Source organism: Ostrinia nubilalis, chromosome 23 (genome assembly GCF_963855985.1).
Source record: "Ostrinia nubilalis chromosome 23, ilOstNubi1.1, whole genome shotgun sequence".
Taxonomy (NCBI): Eukaryota; Metazoa; Arthropoda; class Insecta; order Lepidoptera; family Crambidae; genus Ostrinia; species Ostrinia nubilalis.
In genome coordinates this window covers 978,783-999,741 of record NC_087110.1, presented here as the reverse complement: position 1 = coordinate 999,741, position 20,959 = coordinate 978,783, and the positions used below count along the sequence as shown (strand labels likewise).

General features: G+C 43.5%; 1 protein-coding gene across 1 annotated transcript in view; it reads left to right on the top strand.

Annotated features, from left to right (window-relative positions):
* LOC135083186 (227 kDa spindle- and centromere-associated protein) overlaps window positions 1-20,959 on the top strand; it is a gene marked incomplete at its 5' end in the record, with an annotated part of 82,380 nt that overhangs the window by 398 nt on the left and 61,023 nt on the right. Inside the window, 6 exons of the mRNA XM_063977921.1 lie at window positions 320-3,526; window positions 4,375-4,543; window positions 5,276-5,454; window positions 7,782-7,871; window positions 8,085-8,243; window positions 9,011-9,181. Coding sequence (XP_063833991.1) covers window positions 320-3,526; window positions 4,375-4,543; window positions 5,276-5,454; window positions 7,782-7,871; window positions 8,085-8,243; window positions 9,011-9,181 — 3,975 coding nt within the window. The remainder of the gene's footprint in view (window positions 1-319; window positions 3,527-4,374; window positions 4,544-5,275; window positions 5,455-7,781; window positions 7,872-8,084; window positions 8,244-9,010; window positions 9,182-20,959) is intronic.

The window sequence follows — 20,959 nt, the reverse complement described above, 5'->3', positions numbered from 1 at the left end:
TCACAACGACCCTTCCTACGCTGCTCGCAAAGAAAGAACGAAAAAGGTTGTGTCATGACTGTCGGAAGGTCGCAAGGCTTTCCCATCTACCGATAGTCTCACATACCGGAAAGGGCAGCGTAGGACGTCCACCCACAAGGTGGACCTACGACCTCATAAATGTAGCAGGAAGGTGCGCTGGATGCAGGCCACTACCAACTGATCATTATGATAATCATTAAGGGCGGCCTTTGTTCAGCAGTGGACGTCCTATGACTGAAATGACGATAGTCTCAACCTTATCAATATGATATGCTTAATAAAATTTGTTCAATTGCAGATCGGCGAAATCTACAACACAGTTGAAGCCCACGAGAATTTGAACGAGTGCCAAGAAGTTATACTAGTACTAGAGAACTACACCCGCGACTTTAAAGCATTGGGTGAATGGTTCAGGCTGAAGTGGGAGTATGACAATACGCCGCCGCCGCAACGGCCGCAGAGCTTAGCATGGGAGATTAGAAAGACTGATTTTGTACGACCCGAGTCCAGGCGGACCCATTCCGTCAAGAGCTCACCCTCAGTGTCAGGCAAAAATAGCCCTTGCCTCTCTGGACATAACACACCCAGTGGCAAGAACAGCCCCAACCTAACAGGCAAAGCCAGTCCAGGCAGCGGGAAGATCAGTCCCAGGATATCTTCAGGGCATTCCAGTACTAGTCCGAAAGCGAATATTGAATTTTTCAGCAGCAAAATAGCAGCTTCCAAAGTCACGGCCAAGCCGGAGCCAAATTTGACTAAGGAATCGTCTAGGTTGTCTGATATTACTGAGAAAGAAATAAAAGAAAACCATGACTCTAAAAAAGCTGAGAAGGATGAAGGAAAACCAGTGACAAATGTAACAGCTGTTGTCGAAATAGGCAAAGCCAAAGAATGCCCGAACGCTAGCCCCAAACAAGTGGTTATCAAATCGCCGAAGCGGGCTTTGACAAATCAAGAAAGTCCAGTGAATTCGGCTAAAGGCTCACGCAAATCATCTGTTGAGTCCTCTTCTCAGATCAATCAAGCGAGAGAGATAACAGCCAAATTGGAGGCAATGGAGAATGAGTTTTTGGCGAAGCAGCTCATCGAAAATAAAATTAAAAACGATAACATGCTTAACCATGACAAAGAAACTGAAAAACCAAACGAAGATGTAATTTCAAATAATATTGAAACAATTAAGCTGGATAGCAATCTTACAATAGATGCAGAAGAAAAATTAATGATGGTGGATAATAAATCTGTAAGTTCTTCAGAATCTCCGACAAAATCAGAAGATAACTTTGGTGATATCTCTAACGAAAGTTCGACAAAATCTCTTGATGCAAAGACTCCAGATATACCGGAAAATATCGAAAAGTTGTCACAAATACTCGAAAGTGACAATGTTGAAGAAACTACTGAATCAAATGACACTGACACATCAGAGTCAGTTGCCAAAGTGAGTAACACAGATGAAGCAAGTGATGCTAAAATGATTGTTGAAGTTCAAGAAACAGCTGACGAGAATGGCGTTGAAATGCCTAATAAAGTTGAAAAAAATTCCGACGTAAATAACGCTGAAATTACTCCTAAAGTTGAAAAATCAACTAAAACCAATGACGCTGAAAAAAAACTTAAAAAAGTTTTAGAAACAGATGAAGTAAGTGAAGCTGGAGTGACTGTCAGTGTTGAAAAATCAGCGAAGTCAAATGATGCTGAGGTGGTTGTGAAAGGAAAAGCTAATACAGTAAATGATACTGAAGTGACCGTCAAAACTGAAAAGACGGTTGAAGCAAAGAATTCAAAAGTTACAGTCAAAATTGAAGAGATAGCTAAAGTAAACAATGCAGAAGTAAATATCAAAGTTAAAGAAGGTAATTCTAAAAAAAAATCTGATTTAACAAACGCAATACCAGAAAAATCCAACCTCATTACAGAAAATAAAATCGAAAACACTAAAGGTGATGTGTCAAAAGATCTGCCTCATATCGCTGATAACGATAAAGCACCAAAAGATTCTACTATAAACAAATTGGAGCCAAATGAAACCGATAAATTATCGAAAACTCCTGAGCAGAACGGTGCTTTAGATGGCAAAGAAGAGCCCAGAAAAGAAGCTGATAAATCGAGCGAAACTAAAATGAATACGCGGCCTGCATACTCTCAAGCCGCTGCGAAACCTAAGCCGGTAACTGTCCCCAAAACCGAAGTAAAAACACCAACTAAAACAACTACTTTGGTTAGAAGCAAAACTGTTGTCGAGATTCGGCCTGTTGCCCCGAAACCCCAAAGGCCACAGTTTCCAAAAAAGAACCAAGTCAACAAATGCAGTTACCCCTTTAACCTCACGACAGGTCGAAAAAGTCTTTTCGATTCGCCCACTGCGACAAACAAAAATGCTTTGCCGAAAAAACCCCTGAACAAAAATGTTCAACTCGCGTCAGGTGATAACAAATCTAGTCAAAACAAAATCGATACGAAGAAGCGACCTCCGAGGCCGACGTCTTTGAAGGTAGACGACCGTGACACTAAAAAAGATAAGAACAACCCTACTCTGGAGAAAATCAAAGATTGCGACGAATACGGCAGTTCCGACACAATCGTCACACAAATCGACATGACTAGAATTGAATCTAGTGAAAGTCTCAAAACTTTAGTGCCAGATGAAATGCTGATGATTGACGACGTTGGGAACTCGATTGAAGTTCTTAACGTAGATAATAATAAGAGCGACAACGAGGGCTGGCTCACGGTGAAGTCGAGGCGTCTCAGTCGCGAATCGAAGAAGCAATCGAAATCGCACTGGGCTCAGAGGTTCCATCAGCCTTCAGCTACCACAAGTCTCCCCACACTGAACATGATAGAATCCCCTAAGCAGGAAACGAAGCCAATTGTAGATTCTCCTAAAAATGCCAAACTAGACCGCGCCAAATCCGAACAACCTCAGGTTGTAATTAAACCGGAAAAAGTTGTAAAAGTAGCCGTGACCGTCACTCCAGAGGCGAAAATTAAAGACCCGGCTATGATCAGACAGAAATCTGATGTGACTGGACTGAAATCTAAGTCTTCTCGAAGCAAGGCTTTGACTAAGAAAGTCGAGAAATCCAAAGATGAAAAGACCCATGATGACGAGACTTCAGACTTGACTAAAAACAGGCTGCACTCTTCCCTAGAAAGCCTTACTACAGGTCTCGCTAGGTCTCAGGAGAGTACCGAAGAGGCGTTTGATTTTGACAAGTGGAGGTCTGAGTTCAGATCTACCTTCAAATACTTCGACGACGACGATCAGATCTTGAATCACACTGATATTTTGGAATCCGCTGATCCTTCGGAAAGGTCCGAAATTGCTGAAATGACGTCACAAATTGAGGAAAATGAGAAGAAACTCGGTTGGGCTTTGGACTTCCAGGCTGAGGTCGACCAGAGGAAGTTGTGTGAAGAAGAGGATTTGTTGAACAGACAAATATTGGAGCTGCAGCAAGTTTCTGACATCGATTTGGATACTGAAACTGACGATACTGAGGTAAGTAGAAGCTTTTTTTTAAAAACCTTTAACCAGCTAAACTTGTATATTTCATAATGCCAGGCTCATCAAAATAGTCCAGCCGGGCTAGGATGCGCGCCGTGACAAAATTCTATCGATGATTTTAGACGACAAATGTATGGACTAAAGTTGCTGTGCCCTAACTGGGTCCACATTGTATAACTGCCTAAATTGTAAGACCTATAAATGTGAATGCTAATGTGGTTATGCAATAAAAGTATTGAGTATTGAGTATTGACTTATCGCATAAAATCGATAAAATGGCGTGATAAACGCTTATCGCGGCGCTCATCCTCGGCTACAGTTGACGACAGGAATTGAGGCGGTGTGACATTGAATTTCTATCTGTATTGTCGCCAGTTTAGATTCTTAACAACTTAACCAAACAGTCTGTAATAGGGAAACAGACTTGTCTACTATTTGAACAGCATGTTTCTACTCTGAAACGCTGTTGTAATTTCGAGTCTATATGTCACTGTCGCTCATGCTAGCTCGCGGGAGAGTGATGGCAACATTCGTAACTTCGGATAACATTTTTCGTAATAACCTCGCAGGTCTTATAGAAAACTGTTAGTGAGTGTGCGAGTCTGCTCAAAATGTTTCTTTGCTAAAGCCCGGTCTGTGAGCACGTAGAATTTTGTTCAATGACCCCAAGCTACCCATCCTTATCGCTCGCGCGTAATTATATTGCTGTCGCGACTGTGCGACGCGCGCCCGCAGTGAGTGTGCGAGTGCGACAGCAACATAATTACACGCTTGGGTTCATTGGACAAAATTCTACGTGCTCACAGACCAGACTATAGCTCACTGTTTTTTTTCCTATCTAGACCGACGCAGAGATCCTGTGCGAAGACACAACTTGCCACGTGGACGAAGTAACCGGCCGCTTGGTGGCAAGTCTTGAAGACCGGTATGAGACTGCCCTAGCCGGAATGTCGTGGGCTGAGCGTGTGGATACGCTGGGCGCTTTAGAAGCGCTTGTGGCCAGAGATCCTGGTAAGTGCAGCACATATTCAGGAAGGGCATAATATCTACGTGGAGGATCATCATCATCATCATCATTTCAGCCACAGGACCTCCACTGCTGAATATAGGCCTCCCCCTAGGTTTTCCATAATGAACGGTCCTGCGCTGCCCGCATCCAGGTTCTTCCCGCTACCTTTACTAGATCGTCGGTCCATCTAGTAGGAAGCCTACCCACGCTACGTCTTCCAGCCCAATGATTTCCAGATTGACCGGTTTCGGCCTGCATCCAGCGCCTTTCTACTTGCTTAATGACATCAATCTATTAAGCCGGTAGGCTTTATACGCAATACCTTGCTCTTCAGACTCTGTGGCGACGAGAAGATGTCGCAACTTCCTAAACGCTGTCTAACCAAGCTGTTCTTAATAGAACTCTACGCTCCAATTTTTCTCTCCCTTGCATTTTGATGTCATGTCATCTAACTACTGAAAGGATAAAGTTTGATGTTTTTAATTGACACTAAACTGAAACCGGTTTCAAACTGGTCGCGTCATGTGTGGTCTCTCAACGGAATCTATGGCAGAAACTTAGATGCAACTCAAAAGTAACTAGAAGTTGCAGTTTCGTTGCAATTGCGTTTCACCGTGTGTTCTGGGCCTAAGGCACTTTACACTTAGAAAAATCTTACAAAATAAATCGTAATCCTCGTATAGTAGGCTAGTATTCTGAATCTCTACTCAAAATTCTCTTACCATGTCAACCAGGTCGCGCCCAACAACTCCACGCGAAGTTATCCCAAGGCATCAAGCGGCGTGGCAGTCTTCAAGATGCATTGCGAAGGCTGCAAGCTAAGCAAGCGCGAGCCGAGCGTCAAAGACTGGAATACCAAACTGAGAGGGCTAAGAAGATTCATCAGCTGTTAGCTAGAGTTGAAGAAGTCAAGGTAAGATGATTTAAAAAGGTGGTGGAGTATTTCAGCTAGGTTTCTGATGATGTCAGAAATAAGATGTTAAGGCAGTTAGAGGTAAGATAACCAGTTCTTCTGTGGTTGGGGATTCCGGCTGAAGCTCGCTTCCACCTTCGGCTTAATCATCACTTTCCATCAGGCGAGATGCAGGCCAAGAGATTCCTCGTTGTGGATAAAACAATGTCCGTAGCTGATTGAAGAAAGACTCGCTTATCATGAGAAAGGGGTGTGGCAGCCTTCAAGATACATTGCGAAGGCTGCGAAGGAAAAATGAGAGTATCAGACTGCACGAGCCAAGAAGATTCACCAGCTGTTGGCAAGAGTTGAAGAAGTCAAGGTAAGATGGATGAAAAAGGTGGTGGAGTTTTTCATATAGGCAACCTCTAAGACTGACGCCAAACAAGCATAATAAACGTTCAAGTTCCAACACATTTTGCGTCGTTGTGAAGTTCATACAGAAATTTTGTGTAGAGTAATGCGATGTGGCAGATTCCCAAAATGCAATGCGAAGGCTGCGAAAGAAGGTTTAGAGTACCAGACTGAAAGGGGAAAGAAGATTCACCAGTTGCTACCTAGAGTTGAGGAAGTAAAGGTAAGATGTCAAAAAGGGGGTGGAGTATTTCAGCTGTCTTTAATAGTGTCCGTGACTGATTGAAGAAAGACTCGCTTATCATAAGAAAGCTACTTAGTAGTCTCCAAGATGCATTGCGAAGGCTGCAAGCGAAGCAAGCGCGCGCCGAGCATCAAAGACTGGAATACCAGACTGAGAGAGCCAAGAAGATTCACCAACTGTTGGCTAGGGTTGAGGAAGTCAAGGTAAGATGATTTAAAAAGGTGGTGGAGTATTTCAGCTAGGTTTCTAATGATGTCAGAAATAAGATAGAGTTAAGGCAGTTAGAGGTAAAATAACCAGTTCCTCTGAGGTGGAAAATTCCGGCTGAAGCTCGTTTCCACCTTCGGCCTGATCAACACTTCCATCAGGTGAGATGCAGGCCAAGAGCCTCCTCATTGTGGATAAAAAATGTCCGTAGCTGATTGAAGAAATACTCGCTTATCATACGAAAGCGATGTGGCAGTCTCCAAGATACATTATGAAGGCTGCGAAGGAAGGTTTAGAGTACCAGACTAAAAGGGGAAAGAAGATTCACCAGTTGCTACCTAGAGTTGAGGAAGTAAAGGTAAGATGTCAAAAAAGGGGGTGGAGTTTTTCATGTAGGTCTCTTATAGTGTCCGTATCTGATTGAGGAAAGACTCGCTTATCATAAGAAAGCTACTTAGTAGTCTCCAAGATGCATTGCGAAGGCTGCAAGCGAAGCAAGCGCGTGCCGAGCGTCAAAGACTGGAATACCAGACTGAACGGGCTAAGAAAATTCACCAACTGTTGGCTAAAGTCGAGGACGTAAAGTAAGATAGATGAAAAAGGTGGTGGAGTATTTCAGCTAGGTTTCTGATGATGTCAGAAATAAGATGTTAAGGCAGTTAGAGGTAAAATAACCAGTTCCTCTGTGGTTGAGGATTCCGGCTGAAACTCGTTTCCACCTTCGGCCTGATCAACATTTTTCATCAAGTGAGATACAGGCCAAGAGATTCCTCGTTGTGGATAAAAAATGTCGTAGCTGATTGAATAAAGACTCGCTTATCATACGAAAGCGATGTGGCAGCCTCCAAGATACATTGCGAAGGCTGCGAAGGAAAAATGAGAGTATCAGACTGCACGAGCCAAGAAGATTCACTAGCTGTTGGCAAGAGTTGAAGAAGTCAAGGTAAGATGGATGAAAAAGGTGGTGGAGTAATTCAGCTAAGTTTCTAATGATGTCAGAAATAAGATAGAGTTAAGGCAGTTAGAGGTAAGATAACCAGTTCTTCTGTGGTTGGGGATTCCGGCTGAAGCTCGTTTCCACCTTCGGCCTGATCAACACTTTCCATCATGTTAGATCCAGGTCAATAGCTTCCTCGTTGTGGATAAAAAATGTCCGTAGATGATTGAAGAAAGACTCGCTTATCATTCGAAAGCGATGTGGCAGACTTCAAGATACATTGCGAAGGTTGCGAAAGAAGGTTTAGAGTATCAGACTGCACGAGCCAAGAAGATTCACCAGCTGTTGGCTAGAGTCTAAAAAGTCAAGGTAAGACTGAGCAAAAGGGTAGTGGAGATACTCCACTAAAACAGTGTCCAGTTATCTTGAGTACTCCTAGTCTTACTTCCATTAAAACTGTGGCTTTAGGACGTCCAATTTCTTGCAACAATTATTCAAATAATAAAAATGAAATCACGTCTAAAATTATTGTTTTCTTTATTACAGGTCGCAAAAAATCAGTTGATCGAAGAAAAGAGACTAAGAATGGAGAAAAGGCTTCAAAAAGCCACAGAGAACAGGGATCAGCATTTGAAGGTACTCAAAATCTTAAAATTTTCCATAAATGCTTCTTTCTTTGTTTTAAGGCCTGTTTTCCCACTTTCTATTAACCAAGGAAGTCCGTCGCAGCCTATTATGAATTTGTCTGTAATTGTAAATATCTGACTTGATTATATGACCCATAAATCGGTGAAACTGGCCCTTATACCTTAAAAACATATTTACATACAACTTTTTCGTATCCCCTAGGATATAGTCCGCAAAGCTCACGACGAAGAAGAGAAACTGCGTGAGATTGCTTTCATAAAGCAGCTTGAAGCTGAGAACAGACGCCACGACTTCCTCGACCAATGTCGCTCTCACACCACGCGCCTGCGACAGATGAGGCGCGAGAGACTTACTAAGCTGGTGAGTGATTTGATTGACTATACAGATCGCTACATTGCTGAGTGAGTGACTATACAGGTCACTGAACTATTGAGTGACCAGTGCCACTCACATGCCACGCGCCTGCGACAGATGCGGCGCGAGAGACTCACTAAGTTGGTGAGTACAGGGCGTTAAAATAGTGAGGGATTGACTTACAGGTCACTGAAAAGACGAGTGATTGAATACAGGTTGCTGAGCTTGTAACAAATTAACTAAACATGTCACCAACGTCCTAGGTGAGAGATTGATTGAGCTGAGAGATTGATTGAGCTGAAATATTGACTGATTGACTATACAGGTAGCTATACCGTTGAATGTTGACTAAACGGGTCACTGACCGGGGTGTGGGATTGATTTATACAAATCCTTGAGCTGTTGAGAGATTGACTTTAAAGGACTTTTAAAGAATTTTTTTTTATGCATAACAAGGCAGGTATTTGACCACAATCGCACCTGATATTAAGTGGGATGCAGTCTGGGATGGTACATATCTGCCCTGTAAGTGCCTATTCACTCTCGCCTTGAAGACGCCCGGATTATAGTTTTCGGGAAAGACAGCAGCAGGCAACGAATTCCAGTCCCTAGCTGTTCGCATTATTAAATAAGTATTGTTAGCGATTGATTTATACAGTAATTAAATAGGCAAGTGATTGACTTGACAGGTCGCTCATTGAGCAGTTGAGTGATGATTGACAGGTCACGTAGAATTGATTTAGAGATTGATGACTTTGTTTGTTCTTCCACAGGAACAAAAGGCAGCCCGCGAGGCCGCCGTGGGCGCCCGACGGGAGGCCTTAGAGGCAGCACGCCGCCGCCGCGTGGAGGCGTTAGTGGAACGCCGCAAGCTACGGGACGCCAGGCGGGACACATTGGACCAACTCAAGAGGCATGAGCGCCATCGATTGGCTAAGGAGAAGGTAAGGAACGGGACATTAAGAACGTGAGCCGGGTGGGACAGGTGTGGGATACTGGTGGAGCGCTGCAAGCTGCGGGACCCCAGGTGGGACACTCTTGACCAGCTCAAGAGGCATGAACGTCATCAATTGGGTAAGGAGAAGGTAAGTAGCGGGACAGATGAGGGACATTAAAGGGGCATGTGTGGGACACTAGCAGAAGAAGTGTGGGACCTCAGTGGAGCGCCGCAAGCTGAGGGACGCCAGGCGTGACACATTGGACCAGCTAAAGAGGCATGAACGTCATCGATTGGCTAAGGAGAAGGTGAGCTGTGGGACAGATGAGGGACATTAAAGGGGCATGTGTGGGACACTAGCAGAAGAAGTGTGGTACCTCAGTGGAGCGCCGCAAGCTACGGGACGCCAGGCGGGACACATTGGACCAGCTCAAGAGGCATGAACGTCATCGATTGGCTAAAGAGAAGGTGAGTTGGGTGGGACAGATGTGTGACATTAAAGGGGCATGTGTGGGACACTAGCTGAAGAAGTGTGGGACCTCAGTGGAGCGCCGCAAGCTGCGGGATGCCAGGCGGGACACATTGGACCAACTCAAGAGGCATGAGCGCCATCGATTGGCTAAGGAAAAGGTAAGTAGCGGGACAGATGAGGGACATTAAAGGGGCATGTGTGGCACACTAGCAGAAGAAGTGTGGGACCTCAGTGGAGCGTCGCAAGCTGCGGGACGCCAGGCGGGACACATTGGACCAACTCAAGAGGCATGAGCGTCATCGATTGGCTAAGGAGAAGGTAAGTAGCGGGACAGATGAGGGACATTAAAGGGGCATGTGTGGCACACTAGCAGAAGAAGTGTGGGACCTCAGTGGAGCGCCGCAAGCTGCGGGACGCCAGGCGGGACACGCTCGACCAGCTCAAGAGGCATGAACGTCATCGATTGGCTAAAGAGAAGGTGAGTTGGGTGGGACAGATGTGGGACGTTCAAGGAGCTGATTTGGACATTAGAGTCCCATATATGGGACTCTAGTGGAGCAGGTGTTTGACACTAGCGAGACGAGTGTCTGTTACACTAGTGGAGCACCGCAAGCTTCGGGACGCCAGGCGGGACACTCTTGACCAGCTCAAGAGGCATGAGCGCCATCGCTTGGCTAAGGAAAAGGTAAGTAGCAGGACAGATGAGGGACATTAAAGGGACATGTGTGGGACACTAGCAGAAGAAGTGTGGGACCTCAGTGGAGCGCCGCAAGCTGCGGGACGCCAGGCGGGACACATTGGACCAACTCAAGAGGCATGAGCGTCATCGATTGGCTAAGGAAAAGGTAAGATGCGGGACACTAACTAGGCGCTTGTGGGACACTAGCTGGGCGTAAGTGAGACACTACACCCTCTAGTGTCATGTCCCACTCCTGCGCCATAAGTGTCCCAAATTCACCAATTTGGGACACTTATGGCGCAGGAGTGGGACACTAGTGAGAGGGTTTGGGACAGTATCGGGGCGGGTGTGGGATTCTAGTGGAGCGCCGCAAGCTGCGGGACGCCAGGCGGGACACTCTTGACCAGCTCAAGAGGCATGAACGCCATCGCTTGGCTAAGGAAAAGGTAAGTAGCGGGACAGATGAGGGACACCTTTCGGGGTAGGTGTGAGGTACTGGGATACTAGCGGGGCAGGTATGGGACTCTTGTGGAGCTTCGATTGGCTAAGGAGAAAGTGAGTCGGGTGGGACAGATGTGGGATATTCGAACAGCTGATGTGGGACATTAGTGGTGCAGGTGTTTGACACTAGCGAGACGAGTGTGTGTTACAATAGTGAATAGTGGAGCGCCGCAAGCTGCGGGACGCCACACGGTGGATCGAAATGGCATTAAAGTGGACATAGGGATTTTTTCCGGAAAATCGAATTTTAAAAATTGCCAATCGATAGTCCTATGCTCACTCATCACGACATGTCATATCACATTTTTCTCTAAACCTGATACTTTAGCTTAAAAAAAAATATTTGTTTTTTTTTGTATGAAACGAGACATAAAGTGCTAATTTTCTCCGAAGACCTGCTAGATCGTGACTTGAAACAACCTAGGTCGGTATAACTGCATTATTTATTAATATTCTAAGCTATTTCCAGCTGCTCCAAACCGCAACTTAGCCTGTTAAACGATTCCGAAAAAAATTAAAATTGACTCTTCTTGTAATTGTATTTTTAGTTCTTTTTTTTAGAAAAAGCTTCGATTACGGTACTAGAAAGTGATTTTATCGTTAGGTGACATTGTTATCTATTCTCAGAATCTGTTAAACCCTCAGATCATAGAAAGAGAATAGATATGAAGTCGCGCGTAACTACAACGAGAACCAGTGTCCCCACATTTCCCCCACCACAGCTCCCACACACACATTCAACTGTGTAAAAACAAAGCGACTGAGAGTCTACGACAACATGTGCAACCGGCTTAAAAGTGCTGTGATTGGCCAGAAGGCGTGCCTTATGGCCAATCAATGGCCGCGTGACGTGACGCACACTTTGAAAAAAGCAATTAGAGAGAAGAAAGATAAAATGGAGTCGATAAGATATCGATACTTTAAATCCTGGGGGCAAGGCTCGAAATTGGTTTAAAAAATGCTTGTATGAAAACCTTTTTATTATTATACGTTATTATTATGTTCTTTAACGATTTTTGCATAAAGGAGTCAGTTCCATTTTGTATGGACGAAAAACTCAGAATCAATTATTGGGACTAAATGAAGTTACCTTATATTAATTTACCCCAACCAAAGCTCAATGTCGTTATCGATGGAGTATAGAAGTTATAGATAGACTGACGAAGTTTGTATGAAAAGTCATGGGCTTAACCCATGACTTTTAGGTACTTGCGATTTTTACCAGTATTTACAATATTGGTAATATAATTATTATTTAGGTACTTTAATAATAATAACAGGATCACTGTAATTATTATTAACTACTATCGCGCATTAACTTTTTAATTATGGCGAAATTCGTACCGCCTATGTTTATCAAAAATAATGCCTATATTATTAGGCTTTCAACTAGCTCTTATAGTAATTACATAGTTGACAGTTACTAGTCCCTTCTACTATTGTTATTGTTTTTGTAAAAACTTAAAAATCGCAAGCAACTCATGATTTTTTCATTCAAAATTAGAAAATAGAAAATAATAATTTACTTCTATTTATCGATAATAGGAAACCGTATTAGAACACGAGCACGGCACTATGTTACGACCGGCACATGCGGCCGTACTGTGTATTTTCACGCGTCAGTGGATATCGGAAGAAATAAAATACATTGCGCAGTAGTTACGCATGACATAAAGTGGTTGCTAACTAAATCGTCAATGTACAACGTGTTTGAATTTTTATCACCACTGATTTCGATATCGCAGTAACTGTTACGGCACTGAATTCGCTCGTAAAAATGTTTAGTTTTTTTTATTTATAAGCAAAATACCAATGGATTTGCAATACTTACATGTGGTAAATGACTTCATTGTTCCTGTAGTTCTTCGTTTCACTTATGTTATTGCACGTTACGACGCATCATCCAACAATATCGGAGAACATTTCCTCAGTACGACTGAATCGCGACTAACCTGGCGTCGCGGGCGATGTTCGTTTCTGGGCATATCGCGGAGACACGCGCCACGCCCCCGTTTCACATCTATTCCCTTCTATGATCTGAGGTTAAACCCTTTCTTTCCTATCAGCACATGACTTTAAAACAACAATGAAGTTACTCATACCTCGTAAATAACGTGTTTTGCAAATAAGCAGATAATGGTCAGGGGTGGGGGTAAAAAACAGATAAGAATTGTTTATTTGTTTTAAATTTAGTTTGGGCTGTGTAACGTCACCAATAACATTCAACTTTAAATGCGGTTTTTAACATGTAATTACCTACAATGGAAGTTATTGTGAATAATATAGATATTTTGTTCGTAGTCTTAAGAAATACCTTAAAACCTTTGATGGACAGTGAGGAACTTTATAATCACCTTTAGCAGAAAATGGTACATTTGGCAGAAGAAAACAGTGTTAAGTTAAAAAAAGTTTGCCGGAATTTTTGTACTAATCTTAATAGTAGGGAATTTAGTGCAAGAACCCCTCCACTTTGGTATAGAAGGCTCATTTTTGCAACAGTGGTTCTTTGGGTGCTCCTGAGTGGATTTCCGTCGGTAGACATCGGGAGCCCCCCCTGTGGTAGCAAGGGGAGGGGGGGCAAGTTTCCTTCCGCCGCGCTTCACCTTAAGGCCCATATCTTCAAAACTATGGGTATTAGGGCAAGTGTGGTATCATTTTCGGATAATTAAAGGATGGCGAATTCATTTCTAGAACAAACTTTTTGCCTTTTCATACAAAAAATTAGAAATATTGAGTAAAATTCACAAAAACCAAAAAGTATTCTTTTAAATAAACGTCGTTTACTTTTAAACCACTGGAGATAATCTAATAAAAAAAATATGACCTGAAAGCTACATTTATCAGGATTATAAAAATATAACATTGTATGGTACTTTTTCGCAAAAAGTAGGTGAAAAAAATGTTTTCTTTAGGACACAGCGGGCGAATTTTATCGCGCATCGGAAAAAAATATTTATTTTATCCATGAATTCATACTATTTGGTTCATAAGCAAGCAAGGATTATTATTTTAGAATTTATTTAGAGTTGCTGGCACATCAATCTACCATAATTTGTATTTTTTCGTCAATTGATTTTGAACTCTATGTGTGAGACATAAGGTTGAAAATAGCTTAAATGCATTTTAATATTGAAAATATCATAAGAAGAAAGCACTAAATAAAGAACCTTAATTTGTCTAAACGTTTTATTGATTATTATTATTTTAATTAACACTTATTTGTACATTACTATTGTACCAGTGATTTAACGGAAAGGTAAGTGTGAGGAAAATGAGGTTTCACAATCATAATACGGGAGATATTTTTAGCACAAAGGTTACGGCTGTGACCTTTTTAGTTGTTTTTTTCAGACAGCACCAGCGGGTAAAGGGAAGACTGAGTCGGTTGTGCAACTAATCCTATACGCGAACCCCTTGGATTGATCTAATAAGTAAGTGGATAGATCTTGAACAAGGGACGACTAGAAAAGAGGACCAAAATCCCAACAGAACAGCCTAATCTGGTTTACTGACAGCTCAAAGATGCAGTAGCGGCGTACCGCCCCGGGTGCCAATCATCAGAGGGTGACACATGTCGCACAGATTAGCACTCACTGGCGCATCTGCATAGCAAGTCTGCGGTCTGTGTCATTGTCTTTCAATCTTGGAATCGGTAGGTAACCCCAAAATCGTGGGGGTTACCAGGGGGTGCCGTAGGACTTACGCCGCCACTGCAAAGATGGCATTGGGAATGGGAACGGGAGTCTACTGTAAACACTTCGAACATAGTAAACGCTTAAGGAGGTTTGCTACAGTGTTTCAAGTTGAATTCTACGCTATAATATGTGTGCACTAAAGAACAGGGGTGTAAAAAACGCAATATTTACATCCTGATCCACAGCCAGGCAGCACTCAAACAAAAAGCCATCGCCTCAGTGAAGGTTGAGTCTAGAATTATTCTAGATGCAATCGTAAAGATGAACAAACTGGGAAGGCATGAAATTGTCCCTGATGTGGGATACCTGGACATACACGGATCAAATGCAATGGGAGAGCCGACAGTCTAGCGAAACTAGGGTCAGAGGCGATACCTATTGGGTCAGAACTGATACTTACCTTTATCTAACGGCATACCTCATGGCCATAATATGGCCATATCCAAGAAGCACAGTGCTGAATGGGAAAGCTCCAACGATATAAGATAAGCATCTCCAAATCATTCCTAAAGGGAAACAGGGTCATGGAGAAAACTCATTAAGCGGAATAAAAGGAGCGGATAAAAGGTAAGCCCAAGCAATTACTGGATCGCAAACTGGGCATTATGGAACAACAGAAGACAGCTCTCGAGCATGTGGAATACATGTGGGGTCCATGAATCAATACTGTAAGGATGGGTCTGCTTGGGTCAGCATATCCGGCATCAGAAGACTTAGAAGGCTTTCACTCAGACGCTTAATTCACCTAAAGAATATGATTTTTTTGGATGATAGGGAATAAAAAAATGGAGCATAAAGATCCTAATGGGTCACTGTGGACTACGCTTAGACCTAGCTTAACTTAGCTTAGCTTAGGCCCTACATAAGATAACCCAGACAGCAGCAGCAGCTTTGTATCAGCCTTGGCTAACTGGCAGTATATCTAGGGATTCGCGTATAGGATCAGGTGCAAGCAACCGACTCGAGTCTTCCCTTTACCCGACTGGGTGGGGGTGGACCAGAGTCGATAGCAAGATGGAGCCTACATGGACCGGTTTGCCCGTAGCTGCCGAGGCTTGTCTGGAAATGGTGAGATGTAAGTGCAAGAAGTAGTGCAGAAACTGGTGCTGTCTGAAAAAAACAACTAAAAAGGTCACAGCCGTAACCTTTGTGCTAAAAATATCTCCCGTACTATGATTGTGAAACCTCATTTTCCTCACACTTACCTTTCCGTTAAATCACTGGTACAATAGTATGTAGAAATAAAAGTGTTAATTAAAATAATAATAATCAATAAAACGTTTAGACAAATTAAAGTTCTTTATTTAGTGCTTTCTTCTTATGATATTTTCAATATTAAAATGTATTTAAGCTATTTTCAACCTTATGTCTCACACATAGAGTTCAAAATCAATTGACGAAAAAATACAAATTATGGTAGATTGATGTGCCGTAACTCTAAATAAATTCTAAAATAATAATCCTTGCTTGCTTATGAACCAAACAGTATGAATTCATGGATAAAATAAATATTTTTTTCCGATGCGCAATAAAATTCGCCCGTTGTGTCCTGAAGAAAACATTTTTTTCACCTACTTTTTTCGAAAAAAGTACCATACAATGTTATATTTTTATAATCCTGATAAATGTAGCTTTCAGGTCATATTTTTTTTATTAGATTATCTCCAGTGGTTTAAAAGTAAACGACGTTTATTTAAAAAAATACTTTTTGGTTTTTGTGAATTTTACTCAATATTTCTAATTTTTTGTATGAAAAGGCAAAAAGTTTGTTCTAGAAATAAATTCGCCATCCTTTAATTATCCGAAAATGATACCACACTTGCCCTAATACCCATAGTTTTGAAGATATGGGCCTTAAAGTAAAGCGCGGCGGAAGGAAACTTGCCCCCCCTCCCCCTGCTATCACAGGGGGGCTCCCGATGTCTACCGACGGAAATCCACTCAGGAGCACCCAAAGAACCACTGTTGCAAAAATGAGCCTTCTATACCAAAGTGGAGGGGTCTCCATACAAATCATTGCACTAAATTCCCTACTATAATGGACGATGGACAAACTGTCATCTATCTCTTCCCCAATTTTTAAGAAGAAACAGTGATTGCCTTGAATCTCTAATTAACTGGGTCTGGCAACTAGTTTTTGATAAAGACAAAATTGAGGAAAATGTTGGTTCAATTACTGAACCTAGTGAAAAAACAACGTCAAATATAGATGCTATTACAGAAAACATGCCAACTTCTACACTACATGCTTCGACTACTTCCTTTATCCCGAGGAAACCGTTACATAAATTAACTCAGAAACAGAAAAAAAGATGAATTACACGTTACATAAATTAACTCAGAAACAAAACATTTTCCTCAATTTTGTCTTCATCAAAAACTAGTTGCCAGACCCAGTTAATTGGAGATTCAAGCCAATCACTGTTTCTTCTTAAAAATTGGGGAAGAGATAGATGACAGTTTGTCCATCATCAAGAAGAATAATGGTGTAAAAATCACTTTGATTTTTAGGTATTTCACGTTCTTTGCATTTGTGATTTCTTTTTGTAAAATGCTTAAATCTAAGAATTTTCTCAACTAACTATTTGCCTAAGGACCTATGCTATAGGATATAAATGTTTGTTATATCGTTTTCACAGTATTTTTACAAAAAATTCAGCTTGTAAACTGACGCTAAAGTGGAAATTTGAAAACCTGTGAGGACTTATCTTGATAGAATTCTTAAATACTATACTAATCGAAATATTATCTCAACTAACTATTTAGACGACGAAATTGCCTAATTATTTATGCCTATAACATATTTGTAATGTAACTGGTTAATTATTGTAACGGGTTGAAAAAGTACTGTTTTTGCGCCAAACGGCGTAAACGCTCTTAACACTGTTTTCTTCTGCCAAATGTACCATTTTCTGCTAAAGGTGATTATAAAGTTCCTCACTGTCCATCAAAGGTTTTAAGGTATTTCTTAAGACTACGAACAAAATATCTATATTATTCACAATAACTTCCATTGTAGGTAATTACATGTTAAAAACCGCATTTAAAGTTGAATGTTATTGGTGACGTTACACAGCCCAAACTAAATTTAAAACAAATAAACAATCCTTATCTGTTTTTTACCCCCACCCCTGACCATTATCTGCTTATTCGCAAAACACGTTATTTACGAGGTATGAGTAACTTCATTGTTGTTTTAAAGTCATGTGCTGATAGGAAAGAAAGGGTTTAACAGATTCTGAGAATAGATAACAATGTCACCTAACGATAAAATCACTTTCTAGTACCGTAATCGAAGCTTTTTCTAAAAAAAAGAACTAAAAATATAATTACAAGAAGAGTCAATTTTAATTTTTTTCGGAATCGTTTAACAGGCTAAGTTGCGGTTTGGAGCAGCTGGAAATAGCTTAGAATATTAATAAATAATGCAGTTATACCGACCTAGGTTGTTTCAAGTCACGATCTAGCAGGTCTTCGGAGAAAATTAGCACTTTATGTCTCGTTTCATACAAAAAAAACACAAATATTTTTTTTAAGCTAAAGTATCAGGTTTAGAGAAAAATGTGATATGACATGTCGTGATGAGTGAGCAAAGGACTATCGATTGGCAATTTTTAAAATTCGATTTTCCGGAAAAAGTCCCTATGTCCACTTTAATGCCATTTCGATCCACCGTGCGCCAGGCGGGACACATTGAACCAACTCAAGAGGCATGAGCGCCATCGTCTGGCTGAGGAAAAGGTAAGTAGCGGGACAGATGAGGGACATTCGAGGAGCTGATGTGGGACTCTAGCGGGGTATTTTTGGGACACTAATGTCGCGCTACTAGAGAAATGAGGGCCTGGTTAAGGAGAAGGTTAGTCGGTTGGGACAAGTAGCCGGACGCCAGGCGGGACACAATGGACCAACTCAAGAGGCATGAGCGCCATCGATTGGCTAAGGAAAAGGTAAGATGCGGGACAATATAGGCGCGTGTGGGACACTAGATGGTGGATTTGGGACACTTATGGTGCAGGAGTGGGACACTATTAAGGCGGACATTATTGAGGCGGGTGTGGGACACTATTGAGACGGGTGTGGGACGTGGAGCGTCGCAGGCTGCGGGACGCCAGGCGGGACACATTGGACCAACTCAAGAGGCATGAGCGTCATCGCTTGGCTAAGGAGAAAGTAAGTCGGGTGGGACAGATGTGGGCCATTCGAGGAGCTGATGTGGGACATTAGAGTCCCGTATATGGGACTCTAGTGCATGTTTGATGCTCACCTGCATGTTTGACACTAGCGAGACGAGTGTGTGTTACAATAGTGGAGCGCCGCAAGCTGCGGGACGCCAGGCGGGACACATTGGACCAGCTTAAGAGGCATGAGCCCCATCGATTGGCTAAGGAAAAGGTAAGATGCGGGACACTAACTAGGCGCTTGTGGGACACTATAGGCGCTTGTGGGACACTATAGGCACGTGTGGGACACTAGCTGGCCGTATGTGGGACACTAGAGTGTGGATTTGGGACACTTATCGCGCAGGAGTGGGACACTAGGGAGGCAAGTTTGGGACACTATTGAGGCGGGTGTGCGACTTGGAGCGTGGGAAGTGGAGCGCCGCCAGCTGCGGGACGCCAGGCGGGACACATTGGACCAACTCAAGAGGCATGAGCGTCATCGCTTGGCTAAGGAAAAGGTAAGATGCGGGACACTAACTAGGCGCTTGTGGGACACTATAGGCGCTTGTGGGACACTATAGGCACGTGTGGGACACTAGAGTGTGGATTTGGGACACTTATCGCGCAGGAGTGGGACACTAGGGAGGCAAGTTTGGGACACTATTGAGGCGGGTGTGCGACTTGGAGCGTGGGAAGTGGAGCGCCGCCAGCTGCGGGACGCCAGGCGGGACACATTGGACCAACTCAAGAGGCATGAGCGTCATCGCTTGGCTAAGGAGAAGGTAAGTCTGGTGGAACATTAGAGGGGCTGAAGTGGGACACTAGCGGGGTTTATTGGGACACTAATGTTGCGAGAGAAATGAGGGCCATTACCTAGTTAAGGAAAAGGTTAGTCAGTTGGGACAGATGTGGGACACTAGCGAGGCAGGAATGGGACTAACAGGACGCATTTGACACTATTGAAGTGGGTATGGGACTCTAGTGGAGCGCCGCAAGCTACGGGACGCCAGGCGGGACACATTGGACCAACTCAAGAGGCATGAGCGTCATCGATTGGCTAAGGAGAAGGTGAGTAGCGGGACAGATGAGGGACACCTTTCGGGGCAGGTGTGAGGTACTGGGATACTAGCGGGGCAGGTTTGGGACACTTGTGGAGCTTCGATTGGCTAAGGAGAAAGTGAGTCGGGTGGGACAGATGTGAGACATTCGAACAGCTGATGTGGGACATTAGTGGTGCAGGTGTTTGACACTAGCGAGACGAGTGTGTGTCACAATAGTGGAGTGCCGCAAGCTGCGGGACGCCAGGCGGGACACATTGGACCAACTCAAGAGGCATGAGCGCCATCGATTGGCCAAGGAAAAGGTAAGTAGCGGGACAGATGTGGGACATTAAAGGGGCATGTGTGGGACATTAGAGTCCCATATATGGGACTCTAATGGAGCAGGTGTTTGACATATTAGCGAGACGAGTTTATGTTACAATAGTGGGGCGTTGCAAGCTGCGGGACGCCAGGCGGGACACACTGGACCAGCTCAAGAGGCACGAGCGTCATCGCTTGGCTAAAGAGAAGGTGAGTAGCGGGACAGATGTGGGACATTAAAGGGGCATGTGTGGGACATTAGAGTCCCATATATGGGACTCTAATGGAGCAGGTGTTTGACATATTAGCGAGACGAGTTTATGTTACAATAGTGGGGCGTTGCAAGCTGCGGGACGCCAGGCGGGACACACTGGACCAGCTCAAGAGGCATGAGCGCCATCGATTGGCTAAAGAGAAGTTGAGCCGGGTGGGACAGATGTGGGACATTAAAGGAGCGAATTTGGGATACTAGCGGGACATGTTTGGGACATTAATGTCGCGCCACAAGAGATGAGGGCCATCGCCTGGTTAAGGAGAAGGTTAGTCGGTTGGGACAGATGTGGGACACTAGCGAGGCAGGAATAGGACTAACAGGGCGGGTTTGGGACACTATTGAAGTGGGTATGGGACACTAGTGGAGCGCCACAAGCTGCGGGACGCCAGGCGGGACACATTGGACCAACTCAAGAGGCATGAGCGTCATCGATTGGCTTAGGAGAAGGTAAGGGACACTATAGGCGCGTGTGGGACTCTATAGGCACGTGTGGGACACTAGCTGGCCGTATGTGGGACACTAGAGTGAGTATTTGGGACACTTATGGCGCAGGAGTGGGACACTAGGGAGGCAAGTTTGGGACACTATTGAGGCGGGTGTGCGACTTGGAGCGTAGGAAGTGGAGCGCCGCAAGCTACGGGAC